Below are 24905 nucleotides of genomic sequence, written 5' to 3'. Positions count from 1 at the left end.
TGTTGGGGGCGTGACCCCGATCGTCGGAGGGAAAACTCGCCGATCAGGGCCACGCCCCCGTGATCAACATGGTTGCGTCACCTCTGGTGACGCAGCCACGCTGCGCTTCTGGGGGGCAGAGTTCCCCCCGGGGCCTCATTCCGCAGCGGTGGAAATCGGGCCTCCAAGGCAGGGGGTTACCCACCCCCCGCCCCCACTTGGCAGCCCTAATGTGATTGCAAGCCACTTTGAGACTCATTAAGGTAGAGAAAAGTGGGGTATAAAAGTCTGTTCTTATTCCTTTCATAGGTCTTCATTGTGAGTTTTGGTGATGGTGTTCCCAATGATCAGTTCTCCTGATATAGCTGCTCCCAAGGAATTCTGGGAGATACAGCAGGGGCTGAGAATTTTCAGAATTTCCTAAGCCATGCACAAAACTAGGATTTCCCTGTTTGCTTGAGTATGTGCGTAGAGATGCCCTTGATGTTGATGGCCATTATGTGGGTGGGTCCTTCTCTGAAAGACATCATCTTCAGCTAATGTGAGCCAAACCTTTCTATGGTTGTTGTTTTTTTAAAAAAAATGTGTGGCCTCTGGAGGTGCTTTGTTTTAATGCTTTCTTGTAAAACTGTTTAAAAATATTGTAAGCTGCCTTGAGTCTGGGACTGGAGAAAGCTGCTTTGTGTATTTATTTAAACTTTTATATCCTGCCTTTCCTCTTGGTTCAAGGTTTATTTTATTTATTTATTTTATTCTACTTATATTCTGCCCTCCCCGCATAGCAGGCTCAGGGTGAGTTATAAGTCAAATATTTAGGACTCTAAAATTATTTAGTATCCTAAATAAATAGATTCAGGTAGTCAGTCTGCTGAGAGTATCGTTTTCATTCACATTATCGTGTATGGATAGCTAACCAAAGATATTGGTAACTAGAGGCTGGTGTTTTCAAAACCACCCCATTGACTTACCAGTGATGCTTCCCTTTGAAGGGACAGATGGTCCATACTATTGTTTTTTTAAGGAACTTTTTTTTCTTAGAAGGTGTGTTGAGAAAACTGTACACAGAGTCTTTTAGAAAGGAATGCCTTTTAAATACATGCCATACTGGTCTTCTGACCACAGCTGGTACCATTGGGGGGTTGCGAGCCCTTACAGAGCCAGCATTTCTTATTCCTTTTTTGAAGGTAGAGAGCAAAGGCATCACACCTCCTGCCTGGCATGGGTGAAGTCACTCAGTGGTAGAGAGGATTCCCTCTTAGCACACGCCAGGTTCTTCCAGTCTTTTGACTCTGATGTCACATGATTCTGATGCCATGCCATGTCCTGTCATGTGCTTTCACTTTAGTGTGTCCCATGCTTCTGCCTGGGGAATTAAAGGTGGGTGAAAAACACTGTTTAAGAGCATATATTGTGGATGCAATTGTAGTGATGGGTGTGGGGCCCACCAGTGAATTGAGCCAAAGGACTTCTTTTTCATGCACCACCTGTAACAAGTATGTGTCGGAGGAAAAGTAAGAACCATCTCCAGTCATTGGTATATTACACTACCAAGCCATGAGGCTTTTATGGCCTTTACACTAAATGGAATTAATGCAAGACAGAAAGAGTTCCCTCCCTGCCAATAAGAGAATAAAATCCCACAGGCAACAATTTCTTTTTACAAACTGAATGGGATTTTAACTTGACTGAAAAATTAATGCATTGGACTTGGATTGGTGAAAGTAATTTACCTGCCATCTTCTTCTCCTTCCTTTTTTTCAATATCCAGGTGGTGTTATCGACAACAGTGAATGTGGATGGGCATGTACTGGCAGTTTCTGACAACATGTTTGTTCATAACAATTCAAAACATGGACGAAGAGCTAGGAGACTTGATCCATCTGAAGGTACGGCCCTTTGACCAGCATACTCATCCCTAAACTATGGTAAAGAATCAAAGTATAAAAGTTCTGACCAAGACTGAGTGGCAAAAGAAGGGCAACCCCACTCCTAATTACCAAGGACTTCTGATTTTCCAGTATCTGTCTTGGTAAATCTATCAAAATGGTAAATCCATAAAACAGAAGTTCTAAGAAGTTCTAATTTCAAAAAAATATATCAGTGTTTAGTTCTTGTGGCCCTTTTTAACACGCCCAGGGAAATGCTGATTGCCACTTTGGGGTCAGGAAGCAATCTTGGAGGATTTTTTTTGTCATCTTCTGGGCGTGGAACAGCAGTGACTGTGGGTGTGGAGGGGGAGGTATTTGTGAATTTCCTGCATTGTGCAGGGGGTTGGACTAGATGACCCTGGAGGTCCCTTCAAACTCTATGATTATAAGAACAGTGTTGTAAACCACCTTCAGTCTCCATTAGGTAAAACATATGTATGTACTGTCAACTTGCAACCGACTGATGGTGACTCCAGCAAGCACTTTTCAAGGCAAGAGACAGAGCTGGTTTGCTATTGTCTTCCAATACCAACCCTGCTTAGTTTCCAAGATCTGATAAGATCAGGCTATACCATGCTGCCTTTCCTCCTTTTGGGTTAAAAAGTGTGGTGTAAATATGTAAATACATAGATTGGTTCACATAGCTCCGAAGGTCAGTCAGCGAGTCTCCAGAGTCTCAGCTACCTGTTACCTGAACCAAAATCCTTCTCTGTTTTTTTTGGAATGTTGAAGTATTGTTAACATGAACAGCTGGAATACCCTCCTAAGTCTTGGAAAGAAATATACATGTGAGTGAGGGTTGGACCATCTGTCTGCTAATGTGTAGGTTGTGGAGGGGGAGGTATTTGTGAATTTCCTGCATTGTGCAGGGGGTTGGACTAGATGACCCTGGAGGTCCCTTCAAACTCTATGATTCTAAGAACAGTGTTGTAAGCCACCTTCAGTCTCCATTGGGTAAAACATATGTATGTACTGTCACCATGCAACCGACTGATGGTGACTCCAGCAAGGCAAGAGACAGAGCTGGTTTGCTATTGTCTTCCAATACCAACCCTGCTTAGTTTCCAAGATCTGATAAGATCAGGCTATACCATGCTGCCTTTCCTCCTTTTGGGTTAAAAAGTGTGGTGTAAATATGTAAATACATAGATTGGTTCACATAGCTCCGAAGGTCAGGCAGCAACTCTCCAGAGTCTCAGCTACCTGTTACCTGAACCAAAATCCTTCTCTGTTTTTTTTGGAATGTTGAAGTATTGTTAACATGAACAGCTGGAATACCCTCCTAAGTCTTGGAAAGAAATATACATGTGAGTGAGGGTTGGACCATCTGTCTGCTAATGTGTAGGCAGGTTAATACAAGCGCATGAACACTAAGGCACCATTTAACACACTTCAATTAATAGAACTGGTAAAGTTCAATTTGGACTTTTGCTAACAATGCAACAGAACAAAGTTTGAATCCAGTGGCACCTTTAAGACCAACAAAGTTTTATTCAAGGTATAAGACAGATGAGCAGGTTTTGCTAGTGCATCTTTAAGAGCAATCATCATTGATTTCAGTTCCAGGTAATGAGTTGAAATGTGGTATCATTCATGAATGTTTTCTTCTCTACTACAGCAATTATGCAGAGCCAGTATGTGGTGTATTGCTTAAAGTGTTAGATTAGGACTCGAGAGGCCCAGGTTCAAATCCCTACTTAGCCATAAAGCTCAGTAGTTGACTTTGGGTCACTCACTCTCTTATCTTAACCTAACTCAAATGGTTGTTAGGATTTATTTATTTTTAAGCCAGTTTGGTCTCCATTCCTTCAGAAGAAAATGTTAAAAATCTTTAAATAAAAATAAGTATATAAATAAGTCACATAGATTGCTCTAAATTATTTGGAAGATACATGGGATAAAAATGTGGTAGCTTACTGAATTGTGGCCCCGGTCACACGGGCCAGATATCGTGGGGAGGAGGCATGGCTAAGTGCCCTGGCACAGTTTGATCCATAATTACGCAATCAGACGCGCCGCCAGCACACCACGGGTCCTTCCCTCGGCGCCGGCAGGTAAAGGAGGGACCAGAGGGGAATGCTATGTGCTAGCGCGATCACACCACGGGCGTCTTCTTCAGAAGAAAATATTTAAATCTTTAAATAAAAATAAGTATATAAATAAGTCACATAGATTGCTCTAAATTATTTGGAAGACGCATGGGATAAAAATGTGGTAGCTTACTGAAATAGTATAAAGTAAGCCATTTTGCTTTTCCAAGAATGTCTCCCCCACTTTCATGAAATTGCATTCCATTTAATCTTTCCCTGCTCTACAGCATTTTTCTTGTTGCCTGAATCTGTCCTGTGCATGGGGTCCCCCATTTCCTAGACCTTCTTACTCACGTGTACAATATTGTGCTTTCTTGGTATACCATGGAAATCTCTAAATGGCACACAAGCCATGGCCATATGGAAAATAATGTGATTTTTAAAAAAGCTGACAAATTAATTAAAGGATAGCTTTGGAATTAGTAAAAACGTTCCTCTTTACTGTCATTTTCATGTACTTTCTAAGTTTTTCAATATATATACTTACAGAAAGGCGAGATATAAACTTACCAACACTTAGGATTCAGTTTGTGACACTGGCCAGCCACGCGCCTCCTCCAAATCTGCAAACATGGCATGAAAGCAGCAATTATCCCCTGTTTATGCACAGGTATCTGGTATTCAGAGGTAGATTGCCTGTGATCTTGGAGGCTTTATGAGTAATAGCCATTGGTAACTCTATCCTCCATTACTATCAAATATTTTAAAAGCTATCTAATTTAGTCCCTTAGCAGGATACCAGCATTGCCTTCTTTCTGACTTCATATAAAAGGCACCAGCAGCTCCTCTTTGTTTTACCTGCACTGTAAGAATTCCTCTATTTCAGAAGAGTAATAGAACTGGTTATTTTAAGTATAAATATATCTGCTATGGATGTACACGTCATGCATCTGATGAAGTGAACTTTAACTCATGGAATCATATGCTAGAATAAATTTTGTTAGTCCTTAAAGTGCCGCTGGTCTTCTTTTTAATTCTCCTTCAGAATTTAAGCCATGATCTTATAGTGTAAATCTAAAGATTATTTTGAATTCCTCATCCCTGCAGTTTTGACCCCCAAATCCGTGTTTTCAAGTTTGCTTCTCCTTTCATTAAAAAAAAGTCTGACATTTTCGGTTTGCTTGCATCAAATATTTGGAAAATATTAGGCATCTTAAAATGTTATTTGTGCATGAGTAAGCAAGCATTATACCTATGTTGTGTGTATACAAGACATATATTGTATGTATAGAATCACTTGTATAAGTAGTATGTATGTAAACATTACAATTGAATCTAAACAGCCAATTGCAAAAAGCAGGGAACTCTGTTGAGAAAATATGAAGCTTATATAAAAAGAAATTAATCTGGTCATGTTGTCTCATCCCTCCATCCGTCATCCCTCGGCAGTGATGAAAGTGGAACCAATGCCTTGCAGGAGTTGTCTTGTTTGCTTTTGTTTAAAAAATGAGGTATCCATGATAACCATGGGGAAAAAATAATGTGAAGATGTGAGTAAAGCTACAGGTTGGAAAATTTAGAGTAGGCTCTGTGTGAAACCTGTGGAGCTAGATTCAGTGGGTTTGTTCTATCAATCTCACCCAATTCTCCTCTTCATTACAGCCCATCCCAGATAGCTTTTAGTTCATGCAAGATGCATGATCTTCAGCATAGGCATTTTGGGTGGTCAAAGGGGTGATTCTGGACCAAAAATCCAGAATGAAGCCCCCAAATCACTACCCCCAACCACCCCACTGCTGGGGTCAAACAAGGGATGATCCTTGTCCTGTGCGAGGCAAGGGAGAGCTATCACCAGAAGCCATCTGTCCAATGCCCAGGTGGAGCAGGTATAAGCAGTCACTGCCAGCTGCCCGAGCGAGTGCCAGTTGCTGTTGCCATGAGTGGGAAGTCAGCTGCCCAAGACTTGGACAGAGGGAGTGCCAGTTGCTGTTGCCATGAGTGGGTGGCCAGAGCCCTGAATGGACCAGGTGTGAGTGACAGGGGCAGCAATCTGCTGTTTTTCTTCTTTGATCCTCTCCATCGGGGGCAGAGGCACAGCCATGGGTGGTTGGGGCCTCACCAGCATGGAGCCTGGGGCAGCCGCCCAGGCCTTAGTTAGCCATCATGTTTTGCCTAATGTCTAATTGGGCCTCTGCTGCATGAGTAGGCCCAGGCCTTAATTAGCCATCATGTTTTGCCTAATGTCTAAAACTGTCTTTCTCAAATATTCGGTCATTTGCTGCCCGCATTTGCTCACAGATAATCCTTGCATGAGAGGGCAAACCACATGCAACACTTCTGCAAAAGTCAGGTGTGGGGAGTGACAGGGATCTGGGTCATGAATGGTGTAACTCTTCCCTCCCACCTTTCCCCTGATCAAAAATGACCCTCTAGTAAGGAGTTAAGTTCAAGGTGGGGTACTTGCCTTTTCTTCCCTTATCGAGGCTTAAAGCAGCCAGGAGGGCATTTCTGATCCAGGGAATTCCATGGGGAGAAAGTTAACCACCCCCTTCCCTAGTGCCACAGCTCTTATCCATGTGCCCACCCCCAGCTGCCTTTAAGGGCAGAATGCATGACTGGAGTTCCAGTCCGCAGAACCCCAGCATCACATGCCACTTGGTCGTAAGATCAGCAGTCCAGGATCATGTCTGAACCAGCCCTTCCTTATCTTAAAATCAGGTGTCTCCTACATTTTCCAATTGCTTGGCCAGAAAAGACCAGCTTAGAAGCAGCATGCTAAATATTCTGCAAAAAGACTTTTTCAGACTTCCTTGCTCAGCTGGGCTTGACTTGATTTTCGAGCAAATCAAGCAACATGACATCTTAGTTAAACAGAAATGTAACAGTGCAAGATGTGTATGAAAAAGTGTCAGCCATTCCCTTAAACAAGCTGCACAAAACATAACAATGCGCAGAAGGAAACTGACACTAATTGATTTTAGTTTGTTTGGCTAAGCAAGGAATCACCGTCGTCTGCAGGCTGGCTCTCAGTGTATTTTCAAGCAATTACAAATTGCTGGATCTGCTAAGCTTCAAATTGGATAATCGCCTCCACTCTCTCCAGCCCCATTCTGGCACCAGTTAAAAATAACTAGAGAAGCCCCTCTTGGCCCTATCCTCACAGCTAGTGAAAGTGAGAAGACTTTGTGACGTTAGGAGAAGAGACAAGTTAGTCTATTATTTCATTAGAGTGTTTTGTTGCGTTCTCCCTCCCCTTTAAAATGTGCCCCTGCATCAACCTAAAGGAGAATTAATGAACTGGAAGAAAATGATTGAATCAGTAAAGAATTCGGAGCAGTGTTAATTCTCCCCCAGCGGGCAGTGAAATGGTAGAAGGAAACTCCCAGGATTCCAAAGCTAAGAAGCCTTCCAGTTTTTCCTTGACTGATTGAATGTGATTGACTGGCTGTTCAAAGGAGTCTCGTAATTTTGGAGCACTGCCAAAGCTCCCTTCCACCTTTGACCTTGTCAACATTGGGAATGGAGTGATGGATTGACTTTGGTTATGGACTGGAAACCATATTGGGATCTTGATGGGATGTATAGTCCAGAGGCCTTGAACGTATGAGAGAGAACCAAGGCAGGGAGGGGGAGAGAAATTCCCTGTCCTATAATGGCCAAAAATGATCGTCATCATCTCCTGTGTTGCAAATGTCCCTGTTAACCAGGAATACCCTTATTTTCTGTCCCCTATCAAATCACTATCCCTATTTTGTCCTAATGTTTGCATTTTGGAAATCCCTTGTTAAAATTCCTTGAGTTGTGAGAGCTGTTGTCCAGCTCCTCCCCAGAATCTCCCAAAGTTAAATATTTGAGTCAGAAGATGGCTGGAAATGTCTTGGATGCATTTTGTCCCTGGTGTACATGCAAGCATGTTCATCTGTTTCAAAGGCGGTTTTTTAAATCCCATCTCTCAACCCTAAAATTTCTGAGGTGGCTAACAATCATAACTGAAGTTAAAAGCAATGATTCAAAAATAAAATCCACAATTCAACAGCCAGAAATCCAGCAGCAATTTAACTTACAGATAAGAGAAAGGGGGGAAGCCTGGGTGAACAGGGTTTTTTTAAAAAATCTGATACCCAGAACTCGAGTGAATTGGGCAGTAGAGTGAATAGCCATGCTGAGTATGTTCTAGAGTCAGGGTGCCACTACAAAGGCCTTGTCTATTATGGCCACCCTCTTCACTGCAATAGGTCGGGATTCATGGCATCCAAAGAAGATGGAAGTTTATGGTCACTGTTCATTATCTGGAATGAAACTGTGAAGTGAGCAAAGAATTTCCAGCTTCTCCATGCCACCAGTATTCACTGATAATTCCAGTGCTTCTTTCAGTCCCCATGAGTAGATCGGGGAGAAGATGCAAATGAGCATTTCTGAAATAGCTGCAGTGTTACATATGCAGTTTGATTTTATATAAATTACAAATCGGTCTGTTAGGTTTGAATGGCATAATATGAAGTGCCCTTAAATAAATGGGCATTCATTATTTAATCTTAGTTCTTTATGATGTTGGCCATGGTGACTCAATAGAGTTTTCTCGATATTTATGTGGCTTCTGGAGAGTGTACCTCATGGCAGGGCTACAACCACAGCCTCTTCCCTGAATATTTAGCTTTCTTTTTTTAAAGTGTCTCATCCCTTTCAACTGAGAAGATACCAGGTAAAGCGTGAATGCAGTATTCTGGCCAGTTGTTCAGCTCACTCCCTTGTTCCAGTGTTCTAACCAATGAGTGTAAAGAAACTTGCAAAGTCCTGGCCAGTCTTCCTTATTAAGTGAGACAGGTGAGACCAGACATACACACACACACCCCGTAAATTTACATGAAAAGGTATGGAGCAGTGACATCATGGCTGGGGAGGAGCCATCCTCCCTCTCTGCTATCCCTCCCACCCTCTAAGAGCTTTATCACAACAGAAATTTTCATATTCTAGAGTCAAGCTGCCATTCTTTCATTGGAAACTACAACAATCTTTTAAAGGCCTTTAACAAAAAAAGGCTTCAGTGGGGTGAAACAGTATTCTAGGTGGGCGCCTAGAATACACACATCGTAGCTTGTGAAAAGCCACATTCACAGTTTCCATCAACCCAAAGACCCACATGGCTACTGCATGTCCTGTGCGCCACCCCACCAAACACATTTACAATAAGATATAATATTAATTGTGTGATTGACCCATGAAAGGAGTTATCCCCTGTTCTAAATGAGGTTGCACTCCCCCTAAAGAGGCAAGTTCATAGCTGAGGTGTGCTCCTGGACCTTCTGTTGAATAAACAGGTGGCCAGAGGCTCCTTTCACCAATTTTGGCTGTTGAACCAGCTGTGGTCCTTCCCAGGTGGAAAAGATCTTGCCATTGTGGTGCATGCACTAGTAACATCTAGATTAGATGACTACCCTTGAAGTCTGTCCAGAAGCTACAGCTGGTGCAGAATGCTGCAGCTAGAGTGTTGACTGAAATGGGGTGTAGGGACCATGCCACTCCAGTCTTGCTCCATCAACACTGTTTTTCAGTTTTCTTCTAGGCTCAATTCAAGATGCTGTTATTGACCTTCAAAACCTTTTACAGCCTGGGACAACCAGCATAAGGGCCACCTTCTCTCAATTAACCTACCTATAAATATGAACCTACCATACAGGTCATCTTTAGAGGCCCTGCTTCAGTTGCCCCTGCCATCTGAAGCTAGATGGGTGGCAACCCAAGAAAGGGCCTTCTTGATTGTGGCACTGAAACTCGGGAACTCCCTCTCTTGGGAGATTTGTCTACCACCTTCTATCAGTGTCTTTTACCAGCAGGTAAAGACTTTTTTTGTTTTGTTTGGCATACTCCCATAATATACCCATAATGGTTACTGGCCCTCCTTCTGCTGTCATTTGTTTATATGTTTTAATTGAATTATTTTATAATTTTGAATGTATTTTTAATCAAATATTTTATTTTATTTTTAAGTTTGTCACCCTATGGACTCTGATTGCATGGAAAGGTGGCATAAAGATGTTTTAAATAAATAAATAAATAGCTATAATCTTTAATTACCAAGGTACTGCTGAGCATGTAGGCTTGTCTCTTCCAGTCCTTGTTGAACTTTAGCCTGCTCTTGGATACCTGGAGTGAGGTGAAGGGGTTGCAGATCAGACTTACGACACAAAACTGTGCAAGCTTTTCAAGTTCTCCAGAACTTTTTATTAAATGAATCCCAATGTTAAAAGTGCCCTTCAAGCGCAAAATGGAAGTGCGTTCAAACATAATGACCAAGTTCCTAAATCATCTAGACAGACTGGATTCTGAGGACCCTGATTTAATTTTTATAGGCAACATACATGATACTTTTAGTGTATTTTAAAACCAATTGTATCTTCCTTTAATTATATGATTCTTCTACGGTTTCTGAACTGTGTTTGTTTGTGTATTGTAGTTTACTGAGTGCTTGTATTGGGCGATTAAGCTAAGAAAGTTTAACAAGCTGTTACACTTTATGGACTACACTGCTTACTGAGAATAAAGTACCTGTGTGGCATCCTTGAAGTTGAGCTGTAGTGTTCCAAGAGATGGGATGATTAGAACCTCTCTCTGTGCTAAGTGGGAACTATCTGGCAACCAAAAGCCCCAGTCCTGAAAAGTGGACATGTGCCACATTGGGATATTGCTCAGAAGAATCACAGGTGTCATGTCAAAGAGTTATATGTGGCTCCCAAGCCACTGAGTATCACTGTTCTAGAGACCCTGGGGAATTAATTGCAATGCCGCATTGTGATCTTGATTCAAACCTCCATTCTGCCATGTAGCTCATTGAATGACCTTAAGCCCGTCACCTAGGGTTGTTGTGATGGTGAAGAGGGGACCGTGTATGCTTCTCTAAGCTACTCAGGAAAATGAACAGCATACAAATTTGATGAAGAAGCTCTGAAGAATGACAGCATTAGCAATTCAAGTTAACAACATTTTATCAAAACATCATGAAAAGACAAGAACGGGGGTTGTCTCTGGTGAACATGGGCTATTTCAGAATATGATTACATATAAAGCATGTGATCTAACACTGAGCCAATTCATCAGAACAGTTGTACCTGTGGATTTCTTACTCCAGTGGGGGCAAGTCACTGTTTTCAGCTTCCCCAAGCTTATTGTGCCACCACCGAGCTGCCATCTTCGGCGGTGGATTAGAACTAGAGGTGAGCCGGCCCTGGGAAAATGCTAGATGACCAAAGAACGTATGCTGTCAGGTTAAGTTGACAAATGGAACCCAACTTGGACTAATAAGACTTAACATCAAGAGCACCGCACTTTATTTAATGATTGTTTTTATGCTGTTTTAATTGTTTGTTATGGCATTCGCCTCTTTTGTTAGCCGCCCTGAGCCCATTTGGGGAGGGCAGGATATAAATCCAATTAATAAATAATAATAAATAAATATGAGGTCCAATATAAGCAACCTTCTTTCTACCAAGGACCGATAAATTAGAAAACCATACTTGTACTACAGATTTAACCTGGTTAAATAGTCATCCCCACTTCCTTCCAACTCTGGGAGCTTACGTAAGGAAGTGCAAGGGATTTCTAACAGACATTGCTTAGAATTCTTGCCAGACTATAATTCCCAGATTTCTTTGGGGTGGGGGGAAGAAAGCTTGGTGACTGGAATAAAATTTATATACTTGTGCAGGATATTGGAGGGGTGACTGAAAAGATGTTCCAGTACAAGGGGATACTGCAAAAGGAATACTGAATTTCTTTAACATTTTTGCCAATATGGAGATTGTAATTACACGTATTTCGTCTATATCTGTTCATCCATTTGTCTGTCTGTCTATTGCACAATCAAGGTTCTGTTGTGCGAATCCCATGGAGTTAAGCCACATATGTGAACATCTCCAGTTCTGGAATGGCCTCCAGATACATAAATGTGCCTAAGATGGTAGATCCAATGAAATTATCAGAGGAAAACCTTCATAAAGACAATCTATGTTTTCACAGTAACTCAGGCTTCCCATACATTGCTTTGTTTTATTTTATTTTTCCTTTAGCCACTCCATGCATCAAAGCTATCAGTCCAAGTGAAGGCTGGACCACAGGTGGAGCAATGGTGATCATTATAGGAGACAACTTCTTCGATGGACTACAAGTTGTGTTTGGGACCATGCTTGTATGGAGCGAGGTGGGCAACCTTAATTCTTTCTCTTTGCATTTTGTTGAGCTGGATGCTGGTCCTTCTTACAGAGGGATTTTCTGTTTCTATTTGTGACTGTGTAGTTATCATTTCTCAGGGAGCAGTATCAAGCGACAACTAATAGGCAAAGGGTCTATCCCAATTTAGCTTATCTCTAGTAGGTTAGGCACTTGATTTATGCCGTCCTATGGCTGACAGTGCCCAGATCTGCAATGTTGCCATTATGCTACCCTGCAAAGCCCCTCAAGGCAAGTTCAGGGCCGCTCTCCCCTCCTTTGCCTATCACCATGCCCTCTGCTTGTGCTTCCCTTCCTGCTGACCTACCTGCATGCCCCCCCAGGCCTGTGCTCCCCCCCAACTGCTTTCAAGCCCTCCTACTATCCGTGCTCACAGCCACCTTCACCTCCCACAGCCCTTTCCCTGATGATGCAGGATGGTGTGCGCAGCTGGGAGTGCCACCTACATGGCCAACAGAAGCACTGCCACCACTGTGCACCACCTGTATTCGCTCTCTCTTTCTTGGTATATGTAGCCAGGAGAATAAGTGCCACTGGAGGTGTGAGGGAAGGGCAGATGGATGGGTGACAGAAGAGAAATGGGGGGAGAGGTTAGTGGCCCTGGGCTGTGCCAGAAGTTTGCCCCATTGGGGGCTGCATGTGTACTGATGGGCTGCACATAAGTACCCCCAACAGGGCTAATGGCTTCATAGGACAATTTCAGGCTATGGAAATGGCATGGGGGGCAGGCTTAAGTCCCTCTCCTTGTACACTGAGGTTCCAATCTGAATTCCACGCACACCTAAGAATTAAACTCTCAGCATGGAACTCCCAGGACAGGTCCAATCAAAACAACCAAGGTAGTCACATGTGGGACACTAGGACTTTATAATGCATGCATCGCTCCTCATTATTCCAATGTTATTTTCCAGTCATAATTAATCTACACCTTTTTTTACTACCAGGTAAGGATACACACAGCATTTTCCTTCTGCTGTACCAAAAACCACAGTCTTTGATTTGGTCCTGTTAGCATGGTGGAAATCTCATTCTGCTGAGTTTTGACCTTCTGATCTATCAAGTGCCAGAAAATGGAATGGTAAAGGGCATTGTGGGAGAACCTCCTAAATTCTAACTTGTCCTCTCTCTTTGACACTTCCCAGCTGATCACCCCTCATGCCATTCGTGTCCAGACGCCCCCTCGACATATCCCCGGTGTGGTTGAAGTAACATTATCATATAAATCCAAACAGTTTTGCAAAGGAGCTCCTGGTAGATTTATTTATACAGGTATGTGGAAAAAATGAATCGCAAAGGGTTAATTCAGGGGATCCTTATTTTTCTGTGTCATAGCCTGAATCAAAACTGCTCTTCCCTCTTCTTCTTTTTAAACTTTGAAATAGGCAATGAAACCCCCCCCCCCCTCTTCTTTGCTCATACCTTGAATAAACCTTTGTTAGCCTTAAAGGTGCCACTGGACTCTAAATTTGTTCTCCTTCCTTGCTCTGTTTCCAAAAATCTGTCCAGTTTTTTCTCCTTTAAATTCTATAGTTCTGAGGCCTTCCCATGAAATACCAGAATAAACAGAATCAGTTTATTAAATTTGTATCTTGCCCTTCGTTTATGGATGTCAGGGTATCAAACATGCTTCCCCCCCCCTCCGTTTATCCTAATGGTTACCCTGTAGATTGGGTTAGGCTGTGAGAGAGTCCGGACCAATATCCTCCGCTATTATTATCTTCTGCCAGGCAGCAGGTAAAGACATTTTTATTTCTTTTGGCATTTCCTTTTATGTTTTTAATATTTGTTGTTGTTTTATGTGTGTATCTGTATTTTTTTTTAATGCAGGTGGGGTAGCCATGTTGGTCTGAAGCAGCAGAACAAAGTTTGAGTCACAGTATCAGCATCCATGTGCAAGCATCTGTACCTGAAGACATGGGCTTGCACACGGAAGTTTATACCATGAATAAAACTTTGTTGGTCTTAAAGGTGCCACTGGACTCAAACTTTGTTCGGTATTTTTTAAAGTTAGTTTTTAATGTTGTTTAAGTCTGAATTGTCACGAGGGCCCTAACTGGGTCAAAAGATGGAAACTTCACGCCAGGATGATTTTGTGAACTCTGTCTCTCTGTTCTGATACTAGCTGATCTTGAAACAGTGACTATTTGACACTCTGACTACTACACTGTGGCCCCTGCCACACGGGGCAGAAAGGGACGGGCTGAAGCGCGGCTTCTGAAAGCCACACCAAAAAAACACACGCCGCAGCGGGATCACATTGATCCCCTGAGCCGCGGCGCATTCCCTCCCCGGCACGATCAGATGCCGGGGGAAGCGATGGAGGGGAACGGGAGACTGCCGAACTGCGCATGTCTGAGCATGCGCAGTTCAGGCAGGAGCCAGGGATGCGCCAGCAGAAAGACGGACCGGCGATCCCACGGCCAGCATTTATGCGGCCGTCGTGGATGAACCACCTCAGTAGGTGGTTCATTTTTGATGTGTTTCATCGGGGGAAGGGCCGGATCGGGGACGGGTGTGCAATGCTGCCCAGATGTTGCAGTGGGATTGCGCCCGTTTGCTCTGGCCCTGATCCGGCCCACTCCCGGCCCAAAACTCCTCGTGTGCACAGGGTCTGTGGTGGTTTAAGTGTTACATTAGGTATAGGTAGATGAGGGTTCACTTCAGCCAGCTGTTCTCTCAGCCCAACCAATCCCACAGAGTTGTTTGTGAGGCCAGAAGGGGAAGGGGAGAATCCATAGAACACATCTGTCTGCATGCGGTAACGCTGCTCTATTACAACAGAGCAACGCAGATTTATCAAAACCTATCAGTTGTCATAGCTGAACAGAACCTCCATGATCAAAGGTACTGCACCTCTAACAGCAGACTCTGGGGACAAAAGGGGGGGCCTTTTGTACTATGAACCTTTTAGAGGCACCTTGCTAGCCAGTGTAGGAAGCAAGATGCTAAACTAGGGTCCTGTCCATACGAGGCCATTTGGGCCGGGAGAGGGACGGAACGGGGGCAGAGCAAACGGGCGCGATCCCACATCAACATCTGGGGAGCGTACCGTCTCCGTCCCTGATCCGTCCCTTCCGGCGTTGATCCGCTCCAAAAAAGAACCACCTCCCGAGGTGATTCTTTTCGACGGGCCGCAGCAACACTGGCCGTGGGATCGCCGGCGCGTCCTTGCGCCGGCGCATCCCCGGCTCCTGGCCGAACTGCGCATGTGTGAGCATGCGCAGTTCGCCAGGCTCCCCTTCACACTGTCGCTTTCTCCCTGGCATCTGATCGTGCCGGGGAGCGACGCGACGCGGCTCGGGGGATCCGTGAGATCCCGCCGCGCCGTCTCAACTTTGCTGCAGTTTACATTTGCCGCAGTTCGACCGTCGTTTTCCCTGCCATGTGGCAGGGACCTAGGTAGACCAAGGATGGATAGGCAACCTTTGTGGTCTGAGTGCCAAGAAAATAAAAAGGGGTTTTGTGTGCTACCTGACCAAAGAGTGGGGGGAGGGGGAGATGAAAGTTTTACTTGGCCAGATACCTGGGAGCAAGCTGAGCACTGTTAGTTTCTGAAGGGCAGAAAGTGTGAGCTGTGGCTCTCATGGGAGATTCAATATGAGAACATCAAGATCAGAATTTGCTGCTTTGAATAATGCACCAAAGTTCGAGGATAATTCAGTGCGACAACTTGCATTTTAATATCTCTGTAATGCTGATGTTGTGAGAATGGAAGAATGTGCTGTAGTCATGTGCTATTTTTATGGCAACATCTTTTTAAAAAAAACAAATTAAAATTATTTATATTGTCTCTAAATGAATGGATTTACAACAGAGCTACTGTTGGGCTTCCCAGCAACTAGAATGAGAACCAACCTCTGTGCCCCACCCCCCATGCATACAAACATAAGAGGTACCTTCTGCCAGATCAGACCAGTAGCCTCTGTCAGTGTTTCCCAGCCTGTGGGTCAGGACCCAAAAGTGAGTTGCGAAGCCTCTCAAAGTGGGTCATGAGCCAGCCCTTCTTGATGGCCACCCCTACCCTTTCCATTGCTCTCTTTTCTATTTTGGAAACCAAGATTTGACCCTGGAAACAGTATCTTAATTGGCATTTTTCCTTCACTACATATACATGTTGATTAAGTAAAACATGTCCTGACAGTTACTACAGTGAGCTTCTTAGAATCTTAGGTGGGGGAATAGACGGAGAAGTTGGTCGAAGGCTAGTATGTAACCTCCATATGCATGTTGGAATGCCACTTTGACTAGTGTGCCAAAATACCTTGGGCCAGCGTTGGACAGGTTCCCATCCCCAGTAAATTTGAACTGGGAACCAAAAAGGCTGGGAACCACCGGTCTATATAGTCCAGCGTCCTCTCTCATACAACAGCCAGCCATTTGCTGTGGATGTCCAACGTATAGGGATGCCATCCTCCAGGTGGGACCTGGGGATCCCCTGGAATTACAGCTCATCTCCAGACTAGAGAGATCAGTTCCCCTGAAAAAAAGGAATGCTATGGAGGGTGAACTCTATGGTATTGTACTGCACTGAGGTCCCTGTCCTCCCCAGGCTCCATCCCTAAATCTCCAGGAGTTTCCCAGCCTTGATCTGGCAACCTTACCCCCCCATCCCCTGTCGGAGGGACCTGGCAACCTGACCAACAAACAAGGCATAGCAGCTTTCCCCTGATGTTGCCTCCTAGCCCTGGTATTCAGAGAGCTGCTGACTCTGGACATGGAGGTTCCCTTTAGTCATCTTAGCTAGTAGCCACTGATAAACCTGTCTCCCATGAATCAGTCTAATCCACTCCAGACACTTACACCTGGGTGGAGTTGTGCAACCCTTTCTCTCTCCCTGTGCAGCAGGTTCCACACAGCTTCATTCTCTTTGAAGTGCAACTGCAGCCAGCGGCTACTCAGTGCCCCATGCAGGGCTGGTGCCTGGGTCTGATCATCACTCCATCTGCAGTCAACACTCTCGGCCACAGTCAAAACAGGAGGAGTGATCCCCACCCCATCCTCTGCTGCAGTTTTGCCAAACAAAATACACATAAGGAACAGAGCTGAAGATTGTTTTCAGATTTACCACGATTGTTTTTTGCCGCTGTATGCTACAGGATGCGCTATAAAATTAGGAAAGGGGAAATCAGGCAATTTCTGCATCTCTCTATCTAAGTAGATCATGACAAGCAAAGCGATAAACACAGCTATTAAGTACAGCTGCACCTGGTGCAGCCAATTCCCCCAGCTCGTGGTTGGTAGGATTGTTTAGAGAAAAACACAGGACAATAAAATAAGAACTTCCAAGCAACACAATTAAGCTGCTCCAGTTGTCAGATTAGTGATGCACAAAATACAATCTTGGTATGATTTTTTTTTCTTAAGTGATCAACCCAAATCAGGGGTGCTATTTTTCTATGTGAATCTGTGGTTCACCTGGAAGACAGGACTGGTTCTCTAATGAGATAGTCACTTAAGGTAGTGGATTTTGGGAGACGGCCATGTCCAGCCAGCCTGCTGCACCCACTCACTGTCCCCTCCTGGGAGCTGAACTGTATCATGTTTTGCCTTCCTCGTGTCCCTAGGTCTTTTCAAAAGAAATGTGGCAAAACTACATTTGCTAGTTTCTGAACTCTTGCGAGATTCCTTCTTCTCTAGAGAGCTCAGCCACCATTTCTGGTTGCTTGTCATCAAGGTGCACAATGTGGGGGCAGAACTATCACAAGAGGAGGTCATCTCTCAAGAGTTCAGGGACCTCTGTAAGATAGGTACTGCTTGCTACACTATTTCTAATTAAAGCAAGTGCAGCCCAGTGGTATGGAGGATTATCTCCTCCATCTCCTGGGTGGAGGTGGTGACAGCAGTGGTGAGACATGGGTGAAATGGGGCACGCTGGTGAAACACCTTGAGCCATCCTGCTTGGAGAACACCATCTGTTTGCATTCAGACTTCATGTCAAGCTGCTCGCTATCCATGACTAGCATGCAAATAACTTGTAGCTACACTCACACATCTCCCTCTTTCCTCCCTTCATATATGGAGCATGACTGAAGGCCTCCTGGTTTTGGAAGACTTATTCATGTATTTAAAACATTTCTATGCCATCTTTCCACCCAATTCGGGGTCCCCAAGGTGGCGATATTAACACATTTCAAACATTAAAAAAGCATTTAAAATACAAATAATATAAAGCATTTCAAACAATAATATAAAACATAAACTAAGCACATAAAAATGTAAACAAACGTATAAAAACACACAAACAGGGAAGAGGGCTAATAAGAGTCAGTGAGGGAAGGCCAAACAAGTCTTCACCTGCTGGTGGAAGACAATGATAGAGGGAGACAGACAAACCTCCCTGGGGAAGGAGTTCCAACACTTCAGTGCCACTTGGGTTGCCACCTGTCTAGACCAAGATGGTGAGGGCACCAGAAACAGAGCCTCTGAGGAAGACTGGAGTGGTTGGGTAGGTTCATATGGGAGTAGATGGTCTGTTTGGCTTCCATCAAAATCCACTTTGCCATGACATCAGAATGCATGCACCTGGGCAAATCTGGTTGGAGGCTTTGGGCTAGACTTTGGCAGAAGGCTTTGGAAGCCAGAAAGCCTTCAATCACATTCTGTGTTTGAGAAGAGAGAGGAAGTGCATGAAGAGCAGCAGCCAGCCAACAGGACAGCTCATTTTATCAACTATAAGAAATCAGCAAGGGAATCCTTTTTCATCGGCTTCATGTCGTTACAGTACAGGAGTGTTGGGATAACTAAGCCTTCCATAACTAAAGATGGCAGGAATAGGGCAGGTTGCTCATGATAGGCAGGACAAATTGGCCAGGCATCATATGATGAAGGACCATTCCTTTTAACAGTCCATAACTGGTTGTACAAGGGGGCAGGCTGGAAAGGGAACACCCTTGGTGCTGATCAGTATCAGCAAGTAAAAAGCACATTAAGTAGTATTTATTGTGTGGGGCCCAAAGCCATTACAATTAGAATACACAAAAAGGAACATAGATAAACCACAGCAAAAATAATAACATTATAAAGCTAAAAGCACATAAAACACATTTAAAACTCATAAGCACCTTCCCTGGGTACAAATAAAATAGGCCAGGCTTCAGACACAGCTCTAGCCAGTAGTTTCTTGGGATCAGTATCAACCCAACCCTTAGTTGTCTGTGCAGCACTCTGTAGCCCTGTTCATAAATTACACTGAATGCAAGTGAAATCCATGTACAGTGTACAATTAATTTTTAAAAAGATGTGCATCAAATAATTTTCATGTTACATTCAATTAATGTACAGCTGAATGTTTGATACAAATCCCACATTTATCTATGTACCAGTTCCCAGTTTCATTTGTAAAGTGTATGCACATTGGCTGTTTCTTACAGACAGATGTATGCACATACGTGCAGGATGTACATGCATTCACTATAAAGTGTGAACAAGGTTTATGATGTGTGTGTGGGGGGGGGAGATGACACTTGGCACTTCTCAGCAAAGTTCATGTGCAAGTGAGAGTAAACAAAGCCAGCAAAAATCACTGGCCCAATTTGGAGATAGAGTGGAGCTGCCCAAATGACAGTAGCCATAGGCTCCCTAAGGCATCCCATTTTTTTTAAAAAAAGAAATCAACAGATATACATGTTAAGGGTGGTGGTGGAAGCAGCAACAACGCCCATAGACAAGAAATCTCATGAGAAAATACAGTTTCTTTTTTAAAAAAATAAAATTTTGAAATTCACCTACAGTCTATCAGATGATTCCAAGTGGGACTAACTGTTCCCTAAAGTAGGAGCAAGCCCAAAGGCTTATATGTCAAAATGTGAATTTTGTCTACTGAGTAAATACTTTTCAACGTGTGTGTAAATAAACCCAATGTCAAATTAGAGCTCATTTCCACCACCTAATAGTGCAGTCCTAAGCAGAGTGATGCTCTTCTAAGTCCATTAAAGTCACTTTGCTTGGAAGGGTGTAACTCTGTTTAGGAATGCACTGGACAAGTACTTTGGGCTGCCTTCGAACCAAAACATAATTACTTGCAAGTGAGTTCCATTGATCACAGTGGAAATTATTGGTAAGGAAGAAATGTTTAGGATCAACTACTCCCATTTGTGTAATATTGTGAGTCATTCTTTCTGAATAATTTTACTCTGACTTGTTCCGCACTTGAATAGTAAGTTTTTCCCTGACATTCAATTGTCTCCATTTGTTATCATCTTCAAGCATCTCCTTAAGAAATGACCCATCTTATTCTCTTTTCTATCCTTTTTCTGCCTGACATGTCCTATTTTTACTTTTAGACTCTAAACTTGCTGATAGTGTGTTTGTGTGTTGATTTTAACGTTGTCAGAATGGCTTGCAGCTGTGGGCACTTTTATAAGGAACAACTACAGCAGAGGGAGTTACAGGAGCTTTAACAACAGGATCATGCCCCATTCAAGCTGTTCAATGGAATCAGTTGCAAATGCAGGGACTGAATCCAGCTTTCCTGTTAGCAAACAGGTGGAGACGGTAGAGCAGGGATTATTTGGAAGCTCAGGACGCAACTGCTAAAGATCAGAGAAGAATTCTTCAATATTTAATATGAAATCCAATATTCATTTCGTGTTCAAACTGATCAGGCATTAGCCGAACAAGAACGGCACCGAGACAGCTTGTTTGAAGAGGCAAGTGCCATAAACTGTTAAAAAGACAACTATAAAAATTAAAGATAAATTTCAAGGGTAAATCTAAATGTCACACTGGGAGCTGTTATCAGCACGCATATGTTCCCTGTAAATTGGTACTTATAATAGGGCACGGCAAAGCGCTAACATTGCAGCAGTTAAGGATCTGTCAGCAGTTCCTCTCAGAGTGCTGTCCATCAATACATTGCCCCACAGCGGTCAGCCGACTGGCAGAGCTGCAGAGCCTGTAGCCATTGTTTTGAGCTGGGTTTCTTTCTTCCTTTTTTCACCCTCAAAGGAAAAACAAAATCCCTCCTAGCTGAATGCGTTTTAGGGGAGCTATATTTGGGGCTTTGCAATATGCTGGATCTGTATAAGGCTTGATTCTAATACTAAGACTAGGACAGCCAAGCTGGAACAATTTGGTCATTTAGGGAATTAGCCTGTGGATAAGTTCAATATCAACTGCATCGTTGGGAGCCAGTGCACTTTGGGACGGGTAGCTGAGGAAGAGCCACATTTCCTCACAGTCATATACAAAAGCACCTTTTCTTTTCAGTTACATTTTCAAACAAGGCAAATAGTCTCTTCTGGGCCTACTGCACTGACCTCTGAAAGAAAGACTTATTACATTTCCTACCTGAGAGCTAGTGTGGTATATTGGACAGAGTGTTGGATTACAAATCCCCACTCAGCTATCAAGCTCACTTGGACGACCTGTGGGCAGTTGCCTTCTTTCAACCTAACCTACTTCACAGAATTGTTGTTAAGGATAAAATGGAGGACAGGAGAACCCCCACTCAAGGTACAAAGCTTGCTGGGTGACGCAGAGCCAGTCACTACCCCTCAGCTGAACCTACCTTGTAGGATTGTTGTGGGAATAAAATGAGGGTGGGAAAAATTAGGTGTGTTACCTGGAGAAAGGGCAGGCTGAAAAATGAAATAAATACTGTTTTCTCTCTCTTGAAGAAGAGTTGGTACTCTGCTTTACCTTAAGCAGTCTCAAAGCGGCTCACAATCGACTTTCCTTGCTCTCCCTACAACAGGCACCTTGTGAGGTAGGTGGGGCTGGGAGAGTTCTGAGAGAACCGTGACTGGCCCAAGGTCACCCAGCAGGCTTCATGTGGAGGAGTGGGGATTTGAACAAGGTTTTCCAGATTAGAGTCTGCCACTCTTAATCACTACACCATGCTGGCCCCATACTATACCACTGTGAGGCTTGGGTCCTATAAAGCATTTCTGCTGATGGAAACATTTCTGTCAGCAGAGCACAATTTTCTCATCTTTCTGATCCTGTTAGAATTCAGAAATTATCCCTGATATGCTACTCCTGCCAGGAACAGCATTTCAGGGGGCCTTTGGGGCTATAGTGGGAGGTAGAAGGCAAGGAATTTGTGTTCCACTGACAGAAATTCTTCTGTCGGGAGAAACACTCTGTGGGATCCTGCCCTGATGCTGGTCCACTGAAGTGGATGATACATGGAGCCGGTCTCAGTTTCAAATCACTTCAGGTTTATTTTCTGTCTTTTTGTCTTCATCTGACAAAGGGAGCTTTGACTCTCAAAAGCTCATATGCTGCTGGACTCCAGTCTCGCTATTCTACTGCACACCAACACAGCTATCCTCTAAAACTATCTTATATAGATACCTTCTTCAGGAAGAGAGACTGTTGTTTGATGGCATGCTAGCGATTCAGCACTTTACCGGACACACCCAATTTGAAGCAATAATGGGAGTTGACCAAATCTTGACTAGAACTGGAGCAAATTTTTAGGCACACTCTCTTTATTTTGAATTTTCTGGCAAAAAAAGGAGTTGATTTGTATTCCTGTTTGTTTTTTTCCTACACTATTCCCCCTTATGGGTGCTATCGGATGCAGTGGCTTGAAAAGGTGCAAAAAATGTTATTCAAGTTAAGTAGCACCTTAAAAGCCAACAATATTTTCCAGGATATGTGTTTTTTTAGTCAAACCTCACTTCACCAGATACAAATAGGAACTCATGAAAACTTGCACCAAGGGAAAAAATACTGCTGGTCTCTAAAGTGCTACTAGACTCTAATTTTATTCTATTATTAACTGACTAATATGGCTACACACCTTAAATGATAAAACTATTGAATGTATGAGTTCCTCACATCCTTCCTCCAAATCATGGCAATGTACACGGTTCTGTCTTCATTTTATCTTGAGAACAACCCTGTGAGGTAGGTTAGACTAAAAATGAGAGAGAGAGAGAGAGAGAGAGAGAGAGAGAGAGAGAGTTTTTTTTTAGATGATAGAAAGTATGAGAGAGAGAGAGAGAGAGAGAGAGAGAGAGAGAGAGAGAGAGAGAGAGAGAGAGAGAGACTGGCCCAAAGTCACTCAGTGAGCTTTATAGCTAAATGGGGTATTTTTACTTTCATCTACCCCCTGTTTTCATTATACCACACTGAATATTTATGCTTAGCATTATTTCTTTGAAATTCATTATGGCATAAGCTTTCCATTTTTTTAAAAAAAAATAGCCTATAAAGTGCATCTTGAAAAAAAGGTTGAACATTTCTAAAATTCAAGAAATACATTTCAAGTTTTAAAGTCTTCTAACATTTGGATTTTTTTGCTTGCTCGTTTGTTTCAAATGTACTACAGGTCTGAAGGCTAGTTTATAACTGCGGCATCTTTATTTAAGTCAGCCTATGTTACCAATTTAGTCACTGGCAACTGAAGACCCATTCAAGGTCTTATTTAATTTCTGTGCGATGATCTAAAGTTTTCTCAGCAGTCTTGAGAACTAGAAACTTTAAAAAAGCAGAAATTCTCAAGAAACTGCAAAGCCACTATATGAAGATATATATGAAATTGCTGCAAGCTGTCACAGTTAAATGAAATAATTGTTTTGGGTTGGTATTCTTAATAAAGAAATAATGTAGCAAGATTTTATGTTTACTTTTGTTTTTAATAATATATTTTGGTATTCCCATTCAATATATTTTTAGTTAAATAGGAACATGTAGAAATTTGGAGTTTTGTTTTGTTTGTTTGTTTTAAAAAATACCAATATTTTACAACCCCTTTTTTCTTAACTCAAGACATGTAACCTAAGCTATTAGACTCTCACGTGAGAAGAGAAATGGTACATAGTGATATATAAGATCTCAAGAGGATTCTGACAAATTCTCACGATTATTGGCACAACTTTTCTATCCTGCTCCCAAATGGGAAATAGATTCTGTGGCAGTTGAAATGTGTATTATTAAACTTCTTAAGTGATCCAGAATGGTTCCCAGTAGGAAAGGGGGGGGGACCATTCTAAGTATAGCCAATAAGGCTACATTCTCAGGTCCAAGGTTTCTCTGTTTGAATTCCAGTCAATTCAGTCCTGTAATATTTAAACTCAGGGCCATATCATAACAGTTTTGTTAAAGTAAATCAAAATATATTTCACCTTTGGCTAAAAATGGGAGACAGATTGGCATTATGTCTTCTGAGTTAATGTTGGTTTTGCCAATATGTATTACATGCAGGGAGGATAATTTTCTGGAAATTCTACCCCATCCCAAAATCTCCAGGATTTTCTAAGTTCCCACACTTTGAGAAGGCAGATTTTCTCCGCAGCCCACCCCACTCCATTCCGCTCCCTTTCCCCTTTAACTGACATTCAGTTGCTCTCAACATTTCATTGTTTTAGAGCTATTGACGCTGAACTGCAGGCTGTGGAAGGTCAGTAGTTCAGGAGTTCAAGACCCGGGTGCCGCAAGACGGGGTGAGCTCCTGTCTCTAGTTCCAGCTCCTGCCAACCTAGCAGTTCGAAAGCAAGAAATTGCAAGTAGATAAATAGGTACCACTTCGGTGGGAAGGTAACAGCGTTCCATGCGCCTTGGTGTTTAGTCATGCCGGCCACATGACCACGGAAACGTCTTCGGACAGCGCTGGCTCTTCGGCTTTGAAACGGAGATGAGCACCGCAACCCTAGAGTCGGATTCGACTGGCTTTCGAGCAAGGGAACCTTTACCTTTACCTTTATTGATTATATTGCATATATTATATTATAATGATTATATAAAAACCTCCTACCAGTGAGTGGTGCTGTTGCACATCTGAGTGTTTGGGCTGGTT

At 43.1% G+C, this 24905-nt stretch overlaps 1 protein-coding gene across 1 annotated transcript in view; it reads left to right on the top strand.

Moving 5' to 3' along the window:
- EBF2 (early B-cell factor 2) overlaps positions 1-24905 on the top strand; it is a 326760-nt gene that overhangs the window by 269694 nt on the left and 32161 nt on the right. The window contains exons 8-10 of the mRNA XM_015429806.1: positions 1748-1865; positions 12001-12131; positions 13303-13429. Of these exons, the coding sequence (XP_015285292.1) occupies positions 1748-1865; positions 12001-12131; positions 13303-13429 (376 nt within the window). The remainder of the gene's footprint in view (positions 1-1747; positions 1866-12000; positions 12132-13302; positions 13430-24905) is intronic.

Source organism: Gekko japonicus, unplaced genomic scaffold, assembly GCF_001447785.1.
Source record: "Gekko japonicus isolate JY-2015 unplaced genomic scaffold, Gekko_japonicus_V1.1 scaffold1131, whole genome shotgun sequence".
Classification (NCBI taxonomy): Eukaryota; Metazoa; Chordata; class Lepidosauria; order Squamata; family Gekkonidae; genus Gekko; species Gekko japonicus.
The sequence above is the reverse complement of the archived record's forward strand: the minus strand, read 5'-3'. Positions and strand labels throughout refer to the sequence as shown.